Genomic DNA, 23,228 nt, shown 5'->3' on the forward strand with positions numbered 1-23,228 from the left:
TCTGAGGTTCTATGCTTTTACACATGCAATGTTGGAATGAACAAGTAGTTTTATAAGGACTTAAGTATATTACCTTTGTCTTTTGCATGATCTGGGCTTTCAGAAATTGTATCCACTTCTTTGTCTTCACATGACTTTTCTTCTTTCATTTGTACGTTCTCCAAGGTTTCTGAAACATCTGCTCTGTCTTTTTCTTGCAGATCATGAGAATCCTTCGTTCTGTCTTTCTCTGTTTTTACCTTGAATGAACCTTTTCGTTTATCCAAGTTGCATTTTTCTTCTTCACTCTTTGCTATTAACAAATGAAATGGTTTCAATTATTCAGAGTATTTGTTATTCTCTGCTACATTAGTGCATGCTAGGTTACTTCTCATATCATTCATTTATCATTATTGAATTGGTTGTTATCAACAAAGATGAGCAGATATCCACAAAAGCCCCTCTGGCACACTATCCGCAACAAAGTCTACATAAGAATTATCACATGCAAATAATGAACTGAATGCCTAATATAAAAATCAGCAGGTTAGTAATTCACAAAAATGTAAGCAATGCAGACACTTACTTGGTAGCAACTTTCTGTAATTTGCATTAGTATTTCCAGGCAGTTTGGGCATAAACCTGTGCACATGTGTTTTACTAATCCAGCTCCAGCCTCCATATCCTGTTACTCTGTACTCCTCTCCTTTTTGTTTCCAAACCTGTTTTTAAAATAGTAGTTTTAACGGTGCTATTTGCTGCATTAGTAATGAACACATTAATTAAAAAACCCTAATTTACTTAGAACCCAAACCCAGACTTTTCCCAGAAAGTTGAAGTATACCTGTGAAATAATGTACTATAGTTAAAGATATAGCTGCTGATAATGAAATTGATTCTAATACCTAACATCATATTTATTTCATGCAACAGTGAGAATCTATTTACCTAAAAGCTGAAAGATTACCCAAGTTTTTGAATCAACATGTCTGTTACCACACACAAATTCAGAGCAAAGAACCACTCCAACAAAAGTATTTCATATCAACTGTAAGATAAGACGAAGAGGTTTCTATAGCAGTTCCCATCATATCATATAAGCTTCCCAAGTAAAGGTAGGTAGGCTAGATTTTTAGGTGAATGGGGATGGGAGCAGTGGACAGGGACAGACATACAGACAAGATTCCATTAACCACCTAGAACCTTTCTGTTAGGAAAGGCTGGATTTTGCAGACAAACATCTGTCAACTCAGGCAGGGTCAGTAAGAGCACGTAACACATGTCAAATTTAGTTCAGACCAAGATTATGTGCTGGAATACATGGGCACAGTTCCTATTACAATGGCTGGGAGTGATGCAATGATGTTACATTTAAAATGGAAACAAAAATAAGAGTAAGAAATTAACAGTTTCTGCATTTTGTTTATTCTTCAAATAAAAGAAAGCCTTACCTGATGTTTGACAGGAAATGTGTATTTCACCCAAGTAGCTTGCTGCATTGTTTCTTCCTCTTCTTGTTTTCTCTCTTTTTTTTTCACTTTCTCCTTTTCTTCTCTTTCTATTGCTGTCATTCTACGTAATCTAATACACAGACATTAAAGAGCATTTAAGTACAGAATCAGGTAAGCAAATACAACTCAAACAATAGCATGTACTACTCCTTTGAATAAATACCTGAAGTTGAAAGGAATGCCCAGTATCAGGTTTTATGAAGTACCTACAACAGGAGCACTGTTCTTCTGGCTATTCCAGGAAGGTAAACACAGCTGCCCGCTACTGTGTCTAACACCAGACATCTCATTTCTGCTTGTGTGCCACAATGACACACAACAGACAGACTCCACTGAACTAAGTGTGTTGAAATTTGCTCTTTTAGTCTGCCCAAGTTTTAACCCTTGGAGACTGTCTCGGATAAACAAGCTTGCTTTGCAGGAGCAATGATATTATACAAACACTGTCATGCATTTTCATAGAATAACAGACTGGTGGGGGTGGAAGCAAATTCTGGGGATCATGTAGTCCAACCCCCCTGCTAACCCACAGCAGGTTGCCCAGGATCACATGCAGGTGGCTTTGAAGTCCCCAGAGCAGACTCCACAACCCCTCTGGGCAGCCTGCTCCAGTGTGGCAGCACCTTCACAGCAAAAAGAGAAACTTCTAAGGTGGAACTTCCTGTGTTCCACTTTGTGTCTCTTCTCCCTTGTCCTGTCCCTGGGCACCACTGAAAAGAGCCTGGTCCCATTCTCTTGATCCTTACCCTTTAGATACTGATAAGCATTGACAAGGTCCCCTCTCAGTTTCTGTTTGAGAAGTCCTGAACAACTGACTAAATTTAAACTTGATTCTTACAGGGCTTAGAGAAACTACTCATTGTAGAACAAAGAAAAGTTCTCCTATTCAAAAGGATTTGAACCCTTATTTATTTTACCTAGTGTGCCCCAAGGACTCCCGCCAGATTGGCAGCATGACAACAGGTTTAATTGCACATTCCAATATAGCCAGTGCCAGTGCAAACTCTCTGGGTTTACTGCACATCTGAACAGCCTTAATCCAGTTAGACCTAAATTGGGGAAAAGATAAAAACCTGAAATGTATACATGCACTAACACAGCATACTATGTTCATAACATTTTCACACTAGGATGAAAACCTCCTGTATTTGAAAACTTCACTCAACTGTGCATTCAGCACAAAACCCACAGAGGTTATTTTGTGTTTAAATATAACGAAGGACAATGCTTGGAAATCACTGATTCAAAAAGACAAAGGCTATTGTTTATTAATGCTGTTAGCAAAAAACACAAGCAAAGCAAGACAAGATGCATTTCCATTTATTAATTTACCTGTGGGAAGCCCAGTTAGGGTGAAGAAATGACGCCGGGATATTGTTTTCTAGCTGAATAATAGTTAGCCTCAAAGTGGATATGGTAAGAACTTTGGACCCATGTACAGACCCATTCCATTTGAACTCTCCAGCAGGAGTCAGACAGAACTTATGTGAGAGATGTCGTCTCTTGTCGTGATCCTCCCTGTGCTGGTGCTTGTTCAGCGCGAAGGAGTTAGTGGCATACTGGTTGTGATAAACACGATACTTCCCCTCTTGCCCTAGCTTGAAGTAATTGTTGAGATTTCCTTTCATCACAACCTCCTTTTTTGTGTTCATCCGAGAGACTTCCCCTTGAGAGTTGACCACCAGGACCTTGTGAAAGAAAGGAAGATTTAGAAGGTTCACTTAAGTTTCAAATATTTCTATGTAGTTATTTTGGATTTCAGCTTTGATTGTCTACATAAACCGTAATAAAAATACCTTTTATCAGTCTGTAGAAGCAAATAGCTTCTTATTTGATATACTTAATATATGTACTTCGTCACTGACTGTACAGAGTTAGGATATTCCCAAAGATCAACTACAACATTAAAAAGAAATCTGCAATCCAGGCTCCTCAGGAAGTCAAATAGAAACTCTTTTTGCTTCTCTAAATTATGCTCACTGAGGGAGACAGCTTTGGGAAACGCTTCACTAAACTTCAGTGAGCTTTCCGTGGAACCTCTCCTTGGTAAATCACAGAATTCACGTGTAGCTAAGCAAATAAATATCCTGGACTTTGAAATCATGGCATAGATAACATTCCTGGAGATATTCAAGGTGAGGATCAACAGGGCTCTGGGCACCTGATGTAGTTGAGGATGCCCCTTGTTTACTGCAGGAGGGGTGGGACTGGATGAGCTTTGTAGGTCCCCTTCAACCCAGACCATTTTGAGATTCTGTGAAATTACTCATAGCCGAGTTCCAAATTTGAGAGGTTTGTGAATAAATACACTAAATGCTAACTTACAAAGGAAATCAGTTAACAGAAGTAAAATTAATACATCAAACAATACGCAGATAACTAATTGCAACACTTTTATTCCTGGGAGAAACTGGGCTACTTCAAAAAAATTAACCAAAACCCCAACCCAAACAAAAAAACAGAACCAACACAAATACCACCACGCCCCCAAAACCCACACCAAATCCCAAATAATCAAAAATCCAACAAACAGCCTCCAGCCATACAAAAAAAATTATACCAGCTGGCAGACATCTGAGAGATTTCACTTTTGCCTGCATCAAGCAGTGCTACAGTTTTGCAGTGATTGTCTTTAAAGGACCACATTCTGCCGGCAGAGATTTGTTATGGTCATTACCTAGCTCTTCAAACAACAATCAAACACAAAGCACTGTAAAGATGTAGTTTTGGCATGCCAGTTCTGAGAGAATTTTAGATAAAACACAGATCACTTAATAATAATAAACCAGGTTGGAAGAGACCTTCAAGATCATCGGGTCCAACCCCTCAACCAATCCACCTAAACAACTTATTACTGGCTACACTGTAAACAATTCTCTTAACTGTCACAAGTAGCACATTAAAGGAAAGGAGGTGCACGTGATCTCTGACATACTACTGAAGACATAATTTACTCTGCTCTCAAATACTGCATCCAGTTGTGGCGTCCCCTATCTCCATCCTAAGAAGGGCACAGAGCTGTTGGAGCAAATCCAGAGGAGGGCCACAAAGATGATCCAAGGGCTGGAACACCTCTGCTACGAGGACAGGCTGAGGGAGCTGGGCTTGTTCAGCCTGGAGAAGAGAAGACTCTGGGGGAAACAGGAGCTTAAAGCTGCCTTGCAATACCTGAAGGGATCCTACTGGAGAGGGACTTTTCATACGGGTATCTAGAGACAGGACAAAGGGGAACGGTTTGAAGCTGAGGGAGAGTAGGTTTAGACTGGATCTTAGGAAGTTCTTCAGTGTGAGGATGGTGGGACTGTAGAATAGGCTGCTCAGGGAGGTTGTGGATACCTCCTCCCTCAGGAAGTTCTAGGCCAGGTTGGATGAGGCCTTGAACAGCTGAATCTAGTTGAGAGGCATGCCTGCTCATGGCAGGGAGGTTGGAGAAGATGATCTCTGACCCATTCTATGATTCTATGAGTTAAGAGAACAAAGAATGAAAAAAAGGTCTCAGTTTCCCCATTTGCCAATTAATCATTACTCCTTTCCTTTTTAAGTACCTCCAAAGTCTGCCAAAATCACTTTAAGAGATTATCAGTTTTCTAAAACAGCTTTTATACTTCTTTTGAGATTTCCAAGATGTGCACAAACCTCTCTGCCTTCTTTATATAACTTATTTGCTTCGTGTGCTGCAGCAGCAACCTGCTGGCTTTTCATCTGGCTCAACTTGCTATCTGGATTTCGTAATCTTGTGAGCATTCGCGTTGAACCTGGCGTGCCTCTTCCTGCGCCTGGAGAATCACTTCTTTCACCATTAGATTTCTCTCCTGTCGAGGGGAAAAGGAAAAAAAAAACAAAACCTTTTAAAACAGATTGAAAAATTGAAAGTCTCCTTTTAAAGCAGACTGAAAAACTGGAAGTTTTGTATTGATGTATAAGTTATAAAGAACCAAAGGTGTAAAATGAAAGTTAGAGACATTATTAATAATATTCTTATCATCATCGTTATTATCAGCATTATCGTTATTACCTATGTCTTCTGAAGTCTGGGATCCCCTCTCTGCATTTTCAGCATCATCAGGTGTCTTAATGGAGTCATTCTGCCCAGAGCCCAACTCACTACCGCTGCTGTTTTCAACATCTGACTGTAGAGGTGCAGCAGATGCACTGCTGCTGTTGGTAGGGATCATCTGACCAGTTTCTTCTACAAAAGAACAGCTTCATTTTTAGTTTTTCTTTTATACTGGATATATGCCTTTTATTCCCCTAGTTTTTAATTTTTCATGAAAAAAAAAAAAAAAAAAGAGTCATCTGAACATCTTTTGCTGAACTGGGAAGAAATACCCATAAAATATTCATTCCCTCCAGAGCACTGTATCAATGAAAGTGGTTTTGGTTCTGTTTCAAGCACTTCCAACTTTTACAGCTTTAAAGAACTGAAATTCATGCTTAGATGAAATATGAACATATTTTAAATACAACACTTTTTTTTTTCCTCTATAGATGCAAACACAGAGAACTCTCTCCTGAGACTTTGTTCTGCTTTTAGAATGAAGATTTCATGAAATTTGGTCTCCCTGAAGCTTCTATACTGTTACTGCTTTTGATTTCCTTGTGTTCTAGCTGCTTCTCAAGGCAAACACCTTCAGTTCCTCTCCAGTTCTCCACTGTATCTTTGATTGTCTTTTCTTCTGTACATTAATTCGCAGGAATCCCAGATTTCACAGTTCAGTTGGCACCACTCTATGTCTAAACTCCTCCTCTGCAAGCTTAAAATAGCAACTTCTTAGAATCTCATGGGTCGAGGCATGGAGTCAAACTCAGTAAGACAAATGGGTTCAGCTGTCCTTGTTCTGGGATTCCTGTAACATCCTTAATCTGAAGGCATCTTGATTTCTGGCTTTGCCAAGTGAGTGACCAGCACTGTTCAATCCACTTCCTTTTTTACTAAGGGGAAAAATGGAACCACTGTGGTGCCTGCTGTTTGGAGCAGAATGGAAACACCCAAACTGGAACAGACTCTTCGTAAAAGACTGAATTCCAACTGCATTTAAACAAGGATGGTGGCAGACACATTCTTGTCTAGCTCTGAATTTTACTCTTATTTTCCTCCTTTTTGAAGGTAGCTGTGCCAGTGGTGAGGGTTCAGTATCTCTCTCCCTCTCTCTCAAATGGGTGTCTCTCAAACTGGAATTTCATAATAGAAACAAAAGCATCACTATAAATACAGTGAATTAGACTTAAGGAGGAGCCTCTACATCCTTCCTACAAAAGAAAGCCCATTAATTTTAAAATAAGCTAGAACTTTTGAAAGGAGAAAAGTACCCACGAAAGTATAATAAAGAAACAAAGATAAATACAGAAGAGAATCTTTAAAATATGAACCCATAAATGTGTTTGGAACAAAGTTACAGGATCTATGTCTTTCCATTAAACCTCTACACAGTCATTTTAACTTTAAATGGAATAAAAAAAAACATAAGAATGAGCAAAAATATTTGGTTAAATATCTACAATGTAGGCTTTTTGTCCCTTTCACTGGGACATTTTTGTTTTTAAAAAGTGCACTGTGAAGCTTCCAGATTATTAATCTTTCATTTTCTCCTTCTGTTAGCAAAGACTATTGACAAGGTATAGATACATTCACATCTGCAAGCACCAAAACTACAATCTGTATCCGAATAGAGAATTATTTATGTAGGAGACATGATGCTTACTGCTTTTTCAAACCTAACACACCAAGAAGGGCTGCATCACAGGTGAGAGCATTTTTAGAATTTTTTAAAAAGGGAAAATAAAACTCTGATCATTTTAATAGTAATCAGCACTTCAGCATTTGCTTATGTGGTAAAGCTTGCAACAGAATATAATTCTGAATGTCACAGCATATCATTCTAAAATATTACACTGAAAATTTAAATTACACCTAACCAAGTCCCATTTATTCCTAAATCTAACAATTTTTGTTTGTTGTTGGGATTTTTTTAAAGTGTATATTACTACTTTTACATCACTGACACGGCAGAACAATATGTGTTAAAATACAAGAACTTCTGTGCTTCTAATTCTGACATCTGTGTAAAATTCCATCTTGACATTTCAGCGCTATGTTTTACTCACACGAATGAAAACACTTTCTTTGTTAGTACTTTGTACAGTAAATGAGAGGTTAAAATAATAAACAAGCCAGCAGCAAATCAGAATTTGAAACAAACTTTGATAGGATGCTAACAATTGTTATGGATCGCTATGGAAAAATAAAATATTATACAGAAAAAAAGAACACAAAAAAAAGCTTAGCCATAGTCATCTTTGAAGGCATGGAAACAAATGCTAATGGGCCACAAATTTCAAGCACTAGTTGCAAGAAAATTAACTTTGAAATGTTAATGACAACGTAGCAGTAAAGGATGGCACTGCAAGCAAACAGCATGAGTGATATACGCTGGGAATGGTTTTAGAGGACAAACCGGATAGAAAAACTTAACAGATTGCCCAAATTACAGAGGCATTGGTGACAGTGCCCTCTGTACCTGAGAGTTCCTGAGGGAGCTCTGATGCCACCTTCTTCTCTGCCACGTTGTTGCTATCAAGGCTTTCTGACTGACAGCCCACTGCGTTCTTCCCTTCAGAGCAACTAGTCTCTCCTGCAGAAGGATTTGTGCTGCTGTCATCAGTGCTTGATGTCACAGAGTTACTTTTATCCCCAACGACTGTTGCCTCTATAGTAAAATGCACAACAAAACTTTATGGATATTCTTTAGTATGCCTCAGGATGTCATTTGCCATCATCCATAGAAAGCAGCTTTGTTTATCTGTTTGATTATGCCGGACAACATGGAGCTTTTCCCTTTTTTCCTCAAGGAGGTAGTATTGTCTCAGAATCAAAGAACAAACTCTTTGGTGAGGAAAACAATGTCAAAAATGATGTGATAGTGCTTACTGCAAACACATTGATCACAACCTGTAAGCGTCACCTCTAATTCAAGCCAAGGTATCCACAAGCTGGTTGTATTTAATTTGCAAAGTAGGAAAATTGGTGAAATTGTTAACAGGAAAAACAACTGCAATGTACAACCACAAAGGAACCGATAAATATCACATATTCCTTAAAAAATAACTTAGAAAATCACACAGAAAACATCACAGTAACACTAAAAAAAATTGTGAGGATCTTAACTAAGGACTCCACCAAAATGAAGTTGTTAAAGCACAGTCAGTTTCTTTACCTTCTGTTTTCACTTTTTCTCCATCTTGCTCAGCAGGTGTTTCCTCAGTTTTATCTTGGTCTCCAGATGCTTCCTTGCCCTTCTCAGCATCTGTCTGGTCATTTTCAGCGTCACTTTTGGCCTTTTCTGCTTCATCATCTGCTGTGGTTTTATCTTCCACTATTTCTCCTTTCCTTGCTCTGATAACATCCAAAATCTCATCTACAATAGAAGTATGTTGTCCTCAGTAAACAACAAACCACCACTTACAAAGCCACTGAGCTGAATTAACATGACATAAATACTTTATTCAAGGAGACAAAAGGTAACATTCAACTTCTCACCACTTTTCCCCACTTAAAATTCCAAAGATTTAATTATTGATTTCTCAGAATTATGCATGTATATAGTGATGACTTAAAACCATTTTTAAACCTGAGTACCCAATCTTTGCACGTTCCCTAGAACCAAAGTTCAAACCTTCACAGATTTTTGTTGCTATTTATTGCTCCAAGGTAGATAAATTAAGTTGGTGGGGAACTGCAGAAGAGATAAGACATTCTTCCACACTTTGTATACTACTGGAACAACTGTTTGCCATTTCTGCCACTCCCACGGGACTGTTAAATGTTTATGAGGAGCTACACACACATCACATAACCCCAGCATGGTAGGAGTTGGCAAAGACCTTCAAGATCATCATGTCCAACCTATCAACCAATCCAACCCATCTAAACAACTAAACCATGGCAACAAGCACCCCATCAAGTCTCCTCCTGAACACCTCCAATGACAGTGACTCCAGCACCTCCCCAGGCAGCCCGTTCCAATGGGCACTCTGTCTGTGTAGAACTTCTTCCTAACATCCAACCTAAACCTCCCTTGGTACAGCCTGAGACTGTGTCCTCTTGTTCTGGTACTGGCTGCCTAGGAGAAGAGACCAACATCTGCCTGTCTACAACCTCCCTTCAGGTAGTTGTAGAGAGCCATAAGGTCACACCTGAGTCTCCTCCAGGCTAAGCAACCCCAGCTCCCTCAGCCTCTCCTCATAGGGCTTGTGTTCCAAACCCCTCACCAACTTCATTATCCTTCTCTGGACATGCTCCAGCAAGTCAACACCCTTCCTAAACTGAGGGGCCCAGAACTGGACACAGTACTCAAGGTGTGGCCTAACCAGTGCAGCGTACAGGGGGAGAATCACCTCCCTGCTCCTGCTGGCCACACTGTTCCTGATGCAGGCCAGGATGCCATTGGCCCTCTTGGCTGCCTGGGCACATCAAGAAACATTTGACAGTTAACACAACTCTGCTCCAGACCTGGGACGATCACAGCCTGGCACACCCTAAGCATATCAAGAACATCATTCAGGACATCCTGGAATACAGGATACACTTAAGCCTCTTGGGCTGATCTGTTGCTGTTCTGAGTTTATACTTGTAATTCCTCTAGTACCTGCAGAATATCAGAAGGCTCAAGTGGCCTCTTTATGTGCTAAAAATGAGGACGAGTCCTCAAGAACTCAGCACTACATAGCCATGCTGGCACCTGTGTGATGCTTCTCCACCAACTTCTAATAATAAAATAAACGAGTATTTGATTCAAAGTCCAACATCTGTTCCCATTAAACAAAGCACTCTTACCATTTGCTGCAGAAAGGAAAGACTTGTTGTTGCCTCTTGCTTTGTTGGTAAGATCTTCTGTCACGTCCATGTGCCTATGGATTTCTTCACGCATTTCATCCATAGTTTTGCATAGGTCAGCTTCCCAGTAATCTTTGTCTAAGCATTCAATTAACTCTGCCAGTTGTATCTTTGTGCTATAGTACCAGATTTTCTTATCTTTCTCACTTTCTGAGTCTTCTTCTCTGTATTTAAAAATAAAAATTTAAGGTTAAAATATCTGGATAATTGGAAAAAAAAAAAAAAAAGAGCATCAGTCTTCTTTTTGCAGACTTACTAAATGCTGCTATCTAAATATGAACAAAGAAATCACACAATGGCATTCATCTGCACCCAGTTTAGTATCCAAATACTCCTTTCCCACTTCCTTCTCTTTTTCATCCCCTCAGAAGCCCTCATGGCAAATTCCTCAGGAAAGCCTTTGAAGAGTCTCCTTAAAACTGGTTTGTCCAATCTGGCAATAAAATTTATTCCCATTATATTTACTATTGCAGTAACCAGTAATCTATGACTACACCTCCAAAGATTAGCAATGAAAAAGGGTATGGCTCCAGAAACCATCAAAGGCAGTCCTTCTGACTGCATAGTCAGGAAACACCAAAGTTAAGAAATTGAAAGCAGAGAATGTGACATTCATAAAATGTTTTACATTAGCATCAATAAGGAGTTCACCTGTGACAGCGCCAGTGAGGGACAAGAGTCATAATATGCTCCTTGGAAAGGATATGGAGATTCCCATATTTTTCTATCTGGTACTCCATGATATCAGGAGCCTAGACAAAACTACTGGAGTACCACAGTGTTAAAAGCATCTCAACAGGGTTACCAGACCCAAGCAAGCTTTGTAAGTATCTCAGGTAACAGGTTCTCCCAGAGTGCTGGAGAACATCAGGAGGAAGCTCTCCAAGTGGTTCTGCAGAAGGCTACTTGATTTCAACATTGCTTGTTCAGTACTGTTCAGAAGCAGCAGCCACATCTAGGCTGGCTATGGGCAGGACCACTTATTTGTGCCACTCCCAATACCTTGAACACCATTATGGGGTGACACAGTGATTTTTCAGCCCGGCCTTCACCTGTGGGAGCAGCTAAACCACTGCTCTCTTTGTGCTACTTGTAAAAGCATTACAGACCCACAGCTCACTGAATCAAATTGTCAATAGCAATGGAAAGTTGAAAGATCTAACCTTGGAAGGTTTGTTTGGTGTTCTCTACTGGCTGCCTCTAGATGGCTTGTACATTAAAGATGGTAAAAACTGGCCTCAGACATTCAGAAAGCCAAACAACCATAAGGCAACTTGATCATCATCTCTATAATATTTTCCACATTCTCTTTATGAAGCAACCGTGGTTACGAAATTAATAATGGCAACATTACTCAAAATTCAACTACTCGTTTGTCACAACCATTGCTACAAAACAGACTTTTGGGTTGGATGATAAAACCTGATGTATTGCAAAGAAACGCTGTCTTCTGCTCATGAAAAGCAACTGACTCTGCTTTACTCATTTACTCCTCTAGGCACAGACAGAGGATGAGATGGCACAAGCTTGCTGTTCTGCCTGCTTACACAAACTCATCTTTGTTCAGATTTCTTTTCAGGATTCAGGTGTTTGCCAGTGGAAGCCTGGAGTGCTCATCACCAACTCACTAACACCCAAAGTATTTCCACAGAAACTATTCTCTGCAACCCATTTTGGCAAAGTTTGTTAAGACTTAAATTCACAATTGAGTAAGAAAACCATAAAAAACCTTCAGGAAAAAAAAAAAAGGCAAAAATTTAGAATTTTGGTTCTCTAATTCTCTTGGGCAAGATTTCAAATGAGTAGTTGAGCAGATTACTTTTAGATCTGTTGGTTTCCTCTGATACATGTGATCACATGGCATTGGTGAATACACTCTATTGATTGTAACAGAGCTGATATCATTTAATGAATTCTAGGTTTTAGCTTCTGGCATTATCCCTCAACTATCCAAGATGTCAGGTGGGATTTGATCTTGCTCAGTACATGATTGTGAAATGGCTGGGTTTGCAACACAGCATTCTTACAATATCTAAAGGACATTAAAAACTAAACCATATAATCACAGAATGTTAGGCCTTAGAAGGGACCTTGGAAGATCATTGAGTTCAGCTCCCCTGCCAGAGCAGGATCACCTAGAGTAGGTCACACAGGAACATGTCCAGATGGGTTTTGAATACTTCCAGAGAAGGCGGCTCCACAACCTCTCTGGGCAGCCTGCTCCAGGGCTCTATCACCCTCACAGCAAAAATGTTTTTCCTTCTGTTCCTGAGGCACCACCTCTGCTCCATCTTGCCCCTGTCACCCCTAGTCCTGTCATTGGGCATCACTGAGAAGATTCTGGCTCAGTTCTCCCAACACTGCTCTTCACATCTTTATAAACATGAATGAGGTCACCCATCAGCCTCCTCTTCTCCAAGCTAAAGAGCCTCAGCTCCCTCATCAGGGAGATGTTCCACTCCTTTCAGCATCTTTGTGGCTCTGTGTTGGACTCTTTCAAGCCGCTCCCTGAGCTCCTTCTTGAACTGAGGGGCCCAGAAGTGGACACAACACTCCAGATACTCCTCTCACCACAGCAGAGTAGAACTCTCGACCTACTAGTCACACCCCTTCTAATCCACCCCAAGATGCCATTGGCCTTTCTGGCCACAAGGTCACATTCTTGGTTTATATCCACCCTGTTGTACACCAGGACCCCCTTTCCCCTATGCTGCTCTCTAAAGTACAGATGAGACTATCTGTAAATTATTAAAGCAAAGATAACTAGAGCAAAAAAGTATCAGTTCCGTGTCCATCACAACCAAGCTTATTGTGAAAAATCAAGTTTTCAACTAATTTTCTGGAATTAGAAGGTAGAAAATTATGCGTGAGGCAACAGAAGATTCAGGATGACCATCACATCCTGCTGCACCATCCAAATGATACACCACATAATGCAGAGCATGTGACTGAGTATAAAAATAGAGATATTTATATAAAGATAAAAGTATGAAAGCTGCCCTGCATCTTATAGATGATTACTTGATACTCAAAATAACCGAACATGGACTCTCTTTTTAGAGTGTGAAAGAAGAATACAGGAAACAAAAAGCAGTGATACATAATTATTAAAGCATCAGCTATCAATACATTAGAGAAAGGGCACTGTATTTTAAAGGAGTACTTGAAAGTGTTGTTTGCAATATGCAATAGCACAGTCCTTGCAATCCCTTTTAAAGACTTTGGCTAATATCTTAATATTCACTGCACTCTCTTTTGCATGAAATTCTGTTAAGGGTTCTTTTGTTCATAATACTGAACAGGAAATTCCATGTCAAGAAAACTAGTAAAATGTTTTAATTTTCCTAAATTAACAATACCATTGGTTTCACTTAAATAATCATTCTCCTCCATTATGTGAACAATTAAATAAGAACAGGCTTGAAGAAAACCCAGTCTTTAGCTATTTTCCTGTGAAAAATGTGGCAGTATTTTTACAATTTCAGATTCAACTTCTCAAAAATCAGGGCACCACAGCCCCAGCACCAAGGGTTCACAGAATCAAAGAACACCTAATTCCAGACCCCTGCCATAGACAGGAACACCTCTTACTAGACCAGGATGCTCAAGGCTCCATCCAACCTCCATGGCTGGAACCCCCAGAGCTTTTCTGGGCAACTTGTTCCAGCGCTTCACCATCCTCATGGTGAAGAATTTCATCCCAGTGTCTAATTTAAACTTCTTCCATTTGAAGCCATTACCCTTGGTCCTGTCACTACCTGCCTTGTTTTGATTTGAAATTGAGTTAAAGATACAAAGCAGATCACTTGAAGACAGGCAGTTCTTGCTGGTCTGACTTTGTTTACGCAAAGCGTTCACATACAGCATTTTCTGCATTTCCAGTTAACAGAGATGGTGTTAGGCCTTGGCTTCAACAGCAGTCCATCAAACCAGGATCAGCATCCCACAGCCAAACTCCATCCCAGCAGGTGAGTACATTGGCACTACTGCCCTATGCACCATGTGATCACAAGAAGAGTTGAACTACATTTAGCAGCTATTGCAAGTAACCGGGGAGTTCTCATTAAAACTCCCTTTCTTTTATTCACATTGATGTGTGTTATGCACAGGTCCTGGGTTTTTTCCCCTCTCTTTATATATAGATTGTGAGAGTATTTTGGGGAAAATTGATGGATTAATAACATGGGGGAATGATTTTAAGCTGAGGCAGAGTAGGCTTAGACTAAATCTTAGGAAGAAGTTCTTCAGTACAAGGGTGGTGAGACTCTGGAATAGGTCCAAGTCTAGTTGAGAGGTGTCACTGTCCATGGCAAGGAGGCTGGAGTATATGATCTCTAAGGTCCCTTCCAACCTAAGCCATTTTATGAAATACCTACTTAACAAACCAGCACACAATAGTCTCTTCTAACAATTTTAACATGGCAACAGCAACTTCCAGAATATATTAAAAATCCACTCAATGCAGTGTTACTGTTCAGGAAGCACTCAGTGCTCAGTTTACTTACATAATGATTCTCCTGTTCAGGAACCAGTATTTCCGCCTATGCCTGTCGTATCCAATAGGTTCGTGTCGAATATATGGTTTATTTTTTTGGATTTCAGCAACACAGTCAGTTACTCCAGGCACCTTGTGTGCCACGCAGACCTCACACTGCCATTCGTCTTCTGGTACCTCCTCCAGAGGTGGTTTCACACATTCCAAATGGTAGACAGCTGAACAAGTCTCACAGCAAAGCAAATCCCCAAGTTTGTGACAAACCCTACAATGATCATCATACTGAATTACACCTTCTGACATTAACTCTTCACGTGCAATGTTTGTGGTAAGAAACTGATCCACTAAGAACTGCAGAACTTTGATTTTATTCTCTACTGGTCCATAAGGATAGTCCTCTGTCTCTTGGTAAGGAAGAACATGATGGTATTCCTTGTCACTCTCACAATAAACCCGCAGAACCTCTGGCCACGTCATTCCATCTATGAAATACAAAGTGGAATTAACGCTATCTTTGAGGTCAGCAGGTCCAAAGGTAGTATTTGAAGTGTCTTCTTCACGTAAAACTGCTTTTAAAAGCACTATATGCATCTCTGCCATAAGTGTGCACTGCTCTTGACTTACCAGAGCAGCACAGAAGTCCTCAAAACGAAAAGGAGAGAGGCGTAAAACAGTGCCAAAGTTCCTTAGTACCTCATAGATAGCAATAACATTCATTATATGCTCACTGGGCACCATTAAGTCCTCTGAGGATTTAGGAAACTCCAAGGGTGGAATATCTTTTTCTTCCAGTATTGGAGAACGAGGACGATGAACTCTTGGTCTTCTCCTACCTGGAATAAGAAATAACAGTAAGAATCGTGCCATTCACAGATCAGGGTGTTTAAACATCTATCATCAACGGCTGTGTCAAACTTGCTGGACTACGGCAAATTAAGTATTCACACCTTCACAGATACCCAAAGGTGGTAATTCAGCTAATAATCTAATACTCTAATTAACAGGATGAAAATTAAACACATGAGATGTCTGAAGCTTTGTTTTAGACACTTAGAGCAGCTGCATCTCCCACAGAACATAAATCTACTGAATCTTTAAAACTACATCTAGAATTTCAATTGTTTAAATTAGTTAAAAAGAAAGGCATTCCCCTCAGCCAAAATACTAATTAATTTAGAACTTTTCCTCATTTTTATTCGGCATGACTAGTTTATTGCTCCTCCCTGGAATTTTAGCTTTACATTCAAAAGCATCAAGCTTCAAACGACAGATATTTTGAATTAAAACACTGCAAGCTATTCTCCTGTCCAGCAACATAAAGGAAGTATCATTTCAAGCAGACGTCTTAGGACATCCATTTCAATCAAATTAAAATACAGAGAGAATCTAAATCACTTTGATCACTGCTTTCTAACTAGAGTATTTCTCCTGGATATCTATGTGCCAGAAATAAAAGTTAAATGTGATGCTTTATGAAAATGTTTCAGGAACTCCCAACTTTTAAAAAAAAACCCCATAAAAACCCAAACATCCAATAAAATAGGAAATATCCATGAACGAGAAGGAGGTAGAATTATGGAAGGACAAAGCCTAGCACAAAAAGCTAATCTGAAGAGCTCTATCACTATCTAAAAGACACTGAATTAATTACACTCAGTCTCAGATCCTAATTCTGATGAGATGCTACATGTTCTTTCCTTTAATTCTGCTGTCCATGATGCCAAGCAGGAGTAATAAAAGAGGAAAGAGTTTGTAAATGGCACTACTAGAAATGAAATATTTCAGTCTTCTCCCTAAACAATAAAAGTCTCCAGCTATATGCAACTATTTTGCATCTATTAACAGTTGAAGTATTAAAATCCACTCATTAAACATACTTCATATTTTTGTTAAAAACCAACAACTTAATCATAAAACCACAGAAAGTAATTATAAAACCAAGAACTGAGATGAACACTGGTATAGGTCCTCTGCTGACCATATTGACAATGTGGTCAACAGCTAAGTTTTTAATTTTCTAGAGAATTTGTTGGCAGGATGTATTTTATTCACAGAGAAAAGCCAAAAGAAAAATGAAGCTGTCTGTAACAGCTATTTCATATGCACACTTCAATTAGAAGTAACGTAAGTATTACATAGTGTGTGATCTGAGACTGGGGAGTGACACAAACAGGATTTTGGAATTTTAAACTTCACATTAGTAACTTTTTAATCAAAGTCTGTGCATAAAAGACCCCACTAAAATAAATGGTTAAAGAAAATCAGGATAATGTTCCAGTCATCTTGGATATCACCATCAAGAGGAAATGGTTCTCTGTTGCGATTGTTCAGCCCTCCCTACTTGAGTACTTTCAGTACTCCTGTAAATACAGGAAAGAAGTCTAATGTGGAGTGGGGAAAAAAAACAAACAACAAAACCCCAAGAGAGTTCTGCTAAGGCAGACAGATACCCAGATGCTGAATTTGACAACAGCATCATTAAAACCTTAATGTATTGGAAAGAAGGGGGAAAAAAAGTTACCCAAATGAAAAACTACCTTTAAGAAACACCTTGATGGACAACAGTTTGTCAAATGATAGCAGAAGAAAAATGAATCAATCACTGAGCTAGAATGGCAAGATGGCATCAGATAGATCTCTCTGTCTCTCAAATGTTAAAGAATGAAAATCTTATGCAACAAATGAGACACTCTGAAACAATATAGAAGATGAACTGCCAGATGTTTCTATTACAGAAGTACTGGGTCAACATCATCTGTGTGTAAAACCAAATTTCCAAGTTTAATTGAGTTCTGACAGTGGAAAATGAGTGACTGCTGTTAGACTCTCTTACAGTATGCTCTGCACAAATCAGTGGGAAAAGCGGAGTTTCACAGTCAGGCACAAACACAGCCACAAGTATCAAGATTACACCCAACTTTTCTATCATGGTGATCCAAGATCACATATGCATAGAGCAGAGCTGTTAAATTAAAAGACTCCATACCAGAAACACACTACTGAAGACTAAATTACTTAAGGGTGTCCTGAAGTTTCCTTCAGTATTATAGGACTGTAGGATCAGTCCTAGTAAGGTGGTCATGCAAGACAACAACAATGCAGAACAGATGCTCTGAAATCACTAATAGTCTTCCCAGAGTCCAGATATCACAAAAAGCTGGCAGAGCTGTAAACCAGAATTCTTTTCAGTGTTTACAATTCCAACAGAAAAATGTCTGTCACACAGCAAAGCCATAAAAGAAACAGCCCTTCAAGACAGAGAACAGCAAGAATGATAACCTGCTTTACCTGAATTAATCAGAAGTGACAAACCCTCCCCAGGGACTTCAGGCAAAGATAAACTAGAACGAAGGAATGCTACTGAAAAAAGCAAAGACTTCTTATTTCCTCTCATTTGTTGAGATTTCCTTCCCTGAGAACAAAATTGCAATTGTCCTATGCATTGTTCTTATCCTTCACTGAAAAAAATAACAAACCAACACCCAGACTCTCCATCTCTGTTGATGCCTCTTTCACAAGAGATCAACATACACTGGAATATTTGTTACATCAAACGTAGGGGAGAAGTGAAAAAAAGAATCTCAAAACAAGCATTCCTAGTATTTTCTGAAAAGTAAAAAGTTCTTTAACACTTCCTATGACAGAAGCAGCATATTGGTACAGTTAGAGGTCTAGAATCAATGTGTTAGCAGGACCCAAGGTATGTCTCAATCCCACAAAAGCAAGCTGTACCTAGGTGCAAGTACGATGTAACCGTCTGGTTGTATTATTCACACTACTCTTTGACTATTTAAAATCAAACCACATATTTTCATGTTTTCTTTGGTATAAAGCACAAAACTTTCCAAAGTTACTGTAAAACTAATAGTTTAGGCAGGAAGAAAAATCATATTTCATTATAAAATGCATGTTTTGTTTGCCCATTGCTTTGTGTGCAGCACAGTTACTGCACTGTAGCACTCAACACTCCCAATCCATACTGTATATCATGGCCCAAGAGCTCAAATAATTTCTCTCTTTGGGCACTGAACTGCTTTGAATAATTCTGCACTGCAAATAATCTGGTTTCCAGAGCTAAAAAAGGAAAGTATTCAAAGATACAGAATATTTTAGAAAGAAAGAGTACCCAGACATATTTTTCTTGAATGGGGCTTGAAATTTCAAATCTTCAAAGTCTTTCATCATTTCATCATCAATACTTTTGAAACAGAAGTATTTCAAATCTTTCTATGGTTTGGGCTTTTGCATTTCCAATTTCACTTGCAATTTGTGACTGGTATTTACTGTCCTGGGTTGAAGAGAACTTCAGCATGGGAAGAGAATCACAGAGTGTGGTTTGGAAGTTCAGAAATTTGTGTTTAAATGTATTATTGTTATCAAGAAACTCTCCAGACACCTTTAAAAAACCAACCAAAAAACCCCAAACCAACAAATACAAGCAGTCTAATCTCCAGTGAAAAAAATAGACATTTCCTGCCAAGGTGCTCATAAATCTTGCAGCACTAATTTAAGCACACACTTCAAAGTGTAGGCAAATGCAATACAATATAGTGATGTCAAGAAATGCGTGCTCTGCTGGCTGGGTGGATAACCCCCTCTCTTGCCACTAGCTCAGACAGTTGAAGAAAGGCCGTTTTGAACTCCAAATAAGGACACCAGACTTGTCTGCAATTCTGATTATAACAATTTCTTCACTGTCAATTATCTGCAATGTTCTCACATCCCAGACAGCTCCAACACTTAGAAGCAGTTTCAGCTTCTGTGAAGGATGCTGATGATCATATTTCACCATTACCCCCCTCTTCTTCATATACACAGAAATAAACCTCAAATTTTGAGCATTTCTACAATAAACACAGGCTCCTACAATAAACACATCCACCTTTTCAACCTTTCCTCTTTCAAGAAAAGTCTTTTCCCATAAAGCAAATTATCCAGTGCTTGAGTTTGACATTCACTCCCAAACTTAAGTCTCTTCAAATATTTGTTCAAATTATTTTGTTCTGCTTTTAATTATTTTAGAGATTTTGGGATTTGACAACACTTTTTAACTTGTTGCCATTTATCATGGATTTTGCTCTCCACAGGGAATTCTGAGTATATCTGTCATAAAACAATTAATTGACATTTAATTAAATTGATCAAAAAACAATTTAATGATCCCTATTTAAATATTTAAGAAGCAGCTTGTGCAGACTGTACAACTGATGATTACACAATAACTTGGGACACCACATATGTGCATTACACTCTTACGCATTCAAAAAACCGAAGTATGGAATAGTTTAACAACTCCAGTGAGGAAATCTCAGCAGAGTATTTTAAGTAGAAAGTGCAGTATGGACTGCTTTGTCCAAAACAAAAAACATCAAGAGGACTGCAAAGCAGGTGTACTAGCAGAAGTTACTTCTCCTTTAAACAGATCCACCACCTGACTGACTGGACATTGAACCTAGCTGTATCTGGTCTCAATTAAAGAAAGTCAATTTGCTCACACTGAAGTTTCCCAAACTGGACTCAAGTTTTATTACATGCAAACTGCATACTTCTATGATTGCTTCTGCACATTTACCAACCCCCTGAATCAAACTCCACCAAATCTGAGCCACAGTAAAGAAAGAAAACATCCACTTCTATGCCATTCAAATTCCATAGTTTTATTTGGAAGAATAAATTAATCTGCCAATAGCCTTCTGCTGCCATGATTGGACTATTTGCAGGATCCAGACCATCTTGAGGGTCTCAGCATTACACTTCTACCTAGCATAAACTTCTTCTAAATTGCATTCCTTCACTAGTTGTCTCCAAAAGAGATGAAGCAGTCTGCAATGGTTGCCTCTCCCTATTTTGAATTCTCTAGTTGAAGAGCTGCCTGTAATTAAGATTAAAGAGTAAACAGTTTTATTCACATGGCACATTTAATTATAGCTATTGATAATTATAGTCTACACTTACTATAATCTATTAAAATAAATTATATTACAAATATTTAAGCAAACACAATGATAATTTTTCAAATAAAATAAAGTTACTGAAGAAATAGGCTGAGCACCCAAACCCAGAATTTACTGAAGCACTTAAAACTCCCAATCTTTTGCCCTTCCCCCCCAGTTTCTATCTATTCAACCTGTTCAGCTCAAATGTTGACCCTTTTGAAATTTATAGATGGAGTTTCTAAGGACCAGAAACCTTGTCTCCATTTTCATTCACAGCCTGAGAGAAGAAAAGGGAAAGTCACATCTGTAACTCTTTACTACAGGAAGACATAAAGTTTCAAAATACTTTGACCATCTTCAAAGTATCTTCTGGTTTATGTAGAGAGTTTTAAAGCAAAGTGTCTCAATGAACCATTTACATCAGTGTCCAGAATACAGAAATTTGACTAAATATGACTTCCATGCTACCTGTGCTTTAGTTGTATTCCAATGACCATACATATGTGGCCTAAAAAAAAATCGTAAGCATCCAGCTTTGCCTTGTCTCACTTACATATCCTTTGCTCCACACAGATGTGTGGTTCCAGTAAACACAGCCTTTCAGCCCAACATATTTCAACTAATGGACTGGTGGATGCAGGTCAAATATTCTGCCAGAAACACTGTCTTGTTTAAACAGGGAGAGAGTGGTAGCTGCACTGGTATGACCTGAAAAATAAACACTGGTTCCAGCATTTCTTCAGTAGAAGGCCTACGATAGGTCTCATTTCTCTTCTCAAAAAACTGTCCTTCCTCTTAATTTCTCAGCACTGGTGTAGAGTTCCTGTACACAGTTGCAGAGGAGAGGGTAAACATGGTAAGAGTATAAGGGAGAGAAAATACAGACTGAGGAGTTTCAGATAGTTCAGTGATCTGTTGCAGGATGTGAAGGGGAATACAGAGCAAAGTCCCCAAAGGGTATTCCACAAAACTGACCACAGCCAAGTGAGAAGACTGAATTTGCTCCCAATATGAGACTAATTTTTGGCTACAAGTTCCACAAGTCAAACTACACTACTCTTACATAAAAGTCCATCTTAAGTAAAATAGAACTGGGTTGGTTTTGTCTTCCAGATGATGAGTCACTACAGAAACATCTCACCATAAAGACCAATTGGCAGCTATAGGAAGCACAAGTATTCCTTAGGAAAGATGCCCTCTCCTAGGTTTTCCCTCCTCATGGAAATTTTGGCTTTTGACTACCCCTCTGATACTGTCCTATTTTTCTTTGGTTTTAATAAACACGCCAAGAGTCAGGTATTTACTGTTTCATATTACTACTGTGCACGAGGCAAGTTCCAAATGAGAATGCACAGCAACACACAAGGTCTTGTTAGATATCATGGTGAAAACCAAAAACAGTTGGTGAAAATGCATAAGAGAACAGTTTTTGTGTGTTTTCTTTTTTCTTTCTTTCTTTTTTTTTTTTTTTTCACAGAAGAATGCACGAACTGAATATAGCTACATGTTTGTCACAGCAATACCCAAACTGGTTTCTTAATTAAAAGTCACCCTCTTGGGAGAGCATTTGTTCTGCTCACTCCAAAGAAGAAAGTAAAAATGAATCAGTTTAACATAACCCAAGAATATATTATGAAAAGCAGTACCAAAATAGAAAAATCTGAATCTTTTTTCTTGGGATGGGCCAGAATTAAAGGCTTTGACTTACACAAAACACTTTTTTTTTCCTTTATAAAAATGCCAACATGACAATCAACACATTTCTAATATTCACAAGTCAATCTCTTCCAGAAAATTTTTCTGAAAGAGTAAGATGCATTTTTAACTACTTGTAAATGTAGCTCCAGTTTGAAGACTGCTTTGCAACAATCCTGCCTAATCCAAATCATAACCCAACCATAAACCAGATTCATTTACAATCTAAACCAACATTAAAAATGAGACATTTCAAAGCCCAGAAGCATTTAAAATTGAAGAACAAATGAAAAAAACAAAATATCAGTCATTTGACTAGATGCTGAGAACATCTTCCTGAAAGCACTCATAATACAGAAAATCTCCATGTGCTCTTACATTGACTTCTGCTCTGGGTTATACAAAACTAGGTCTTTATGCTCTTAAAACACTGTTTTAAAACTAAAACTTCTGGCTGTCTGTATTTCCTGTTTGCACATGTCAGTAGTTCACTCCTAAAGCAAACTAAGGTTTCTCTACCGATTTTATGTGATGAATTTAAGGGGGTGTTTGTTTGTTTGTTTGTTTCCAGAATTAACCAGGTTGGAAAAGACCTTTGAGAACATCAAGTCCAACCTGTCATCCAACACTATCTAGTCAACTAAACCATGGCACCAAGCGCCCCATCCAGTCTCTTCCTAAACACCTCCAGTGATGGTGACTCCACCACCTCCCTGGGC

The 23,228-nt window shown here is 38.8% G+C and overlaps 1 protein-coding gene across 1 annotated transcript in view; it reads right to left on the reverse strand.

Moving 5' to 3' along the window:
* BPTF (bromodomain PHD finger transcription factor) overlaps positions 1 to 23,228 on the reverse strand; it is a 55,553-nt gene that overhangs the window by 26,046 nt on the left and 6,279 nt on the right. The window contains exons 2-12 of the mRNA XM_009902676.2: positions 14,889 to 15,711; positions 10,324 to 10,547; positions 8,705 to 8,905; positions 8,009 to 8,197; positions 5,506 to 5,679; positions 5,127 to 5,302; positions 2,823 to 3,178; positions 2,408 to 2,539; positions 1,431 to 1,560; positions 566 to 701; positions 74 to 292 (exon numbers count right to left, since the gene is read on the reverse strand). Of these exons, the coding sequence (XP_009900978.2) occupies positions 74 to 292; positions 566 to 701; positions 1,431 to 1,560; positions 2,408 to 2,539; positions 2,823 to 3,178; positions 5,127 to 5,302; positions 5,506 to 5,679; positions 8,009 to 8,197; positions 8,705 to 8,905; positions 10,324 to 10,547; positions 14,889 to 15,711 (2,760 nt within the window). The remainder of the gene's footprint in view (positions 1 to 73; positions 293 to 565; positions 702 to 1,430; positions 1,561 to 2,407; positions 2,540 to 2,822; positions 3,179 to 5,126; positions 5,303 to 5,505; positions 5,680 to 8,008; positions 8,198 to 8,704; positions 8,906 to 10,323; positions 10,548 to 14,888; positions 15,712 to 23,228) is intronic.

This window comes from Dryobates pubescens, chromosome 20 (assembly GCF_014839835.1).
Source record: "Dryobates pubescens isolate bDryPub1 chromosome 20, bDryPub1.pri, whole genome shotgun sequence".
In the NCBI taxonomy this organism is placed as follows: domain Eukaryota; kingdom Metazoa; phylum Chordata; class Aves; order Piciformes; family Picidae; genus Dryobates; species Dryobates pubescens.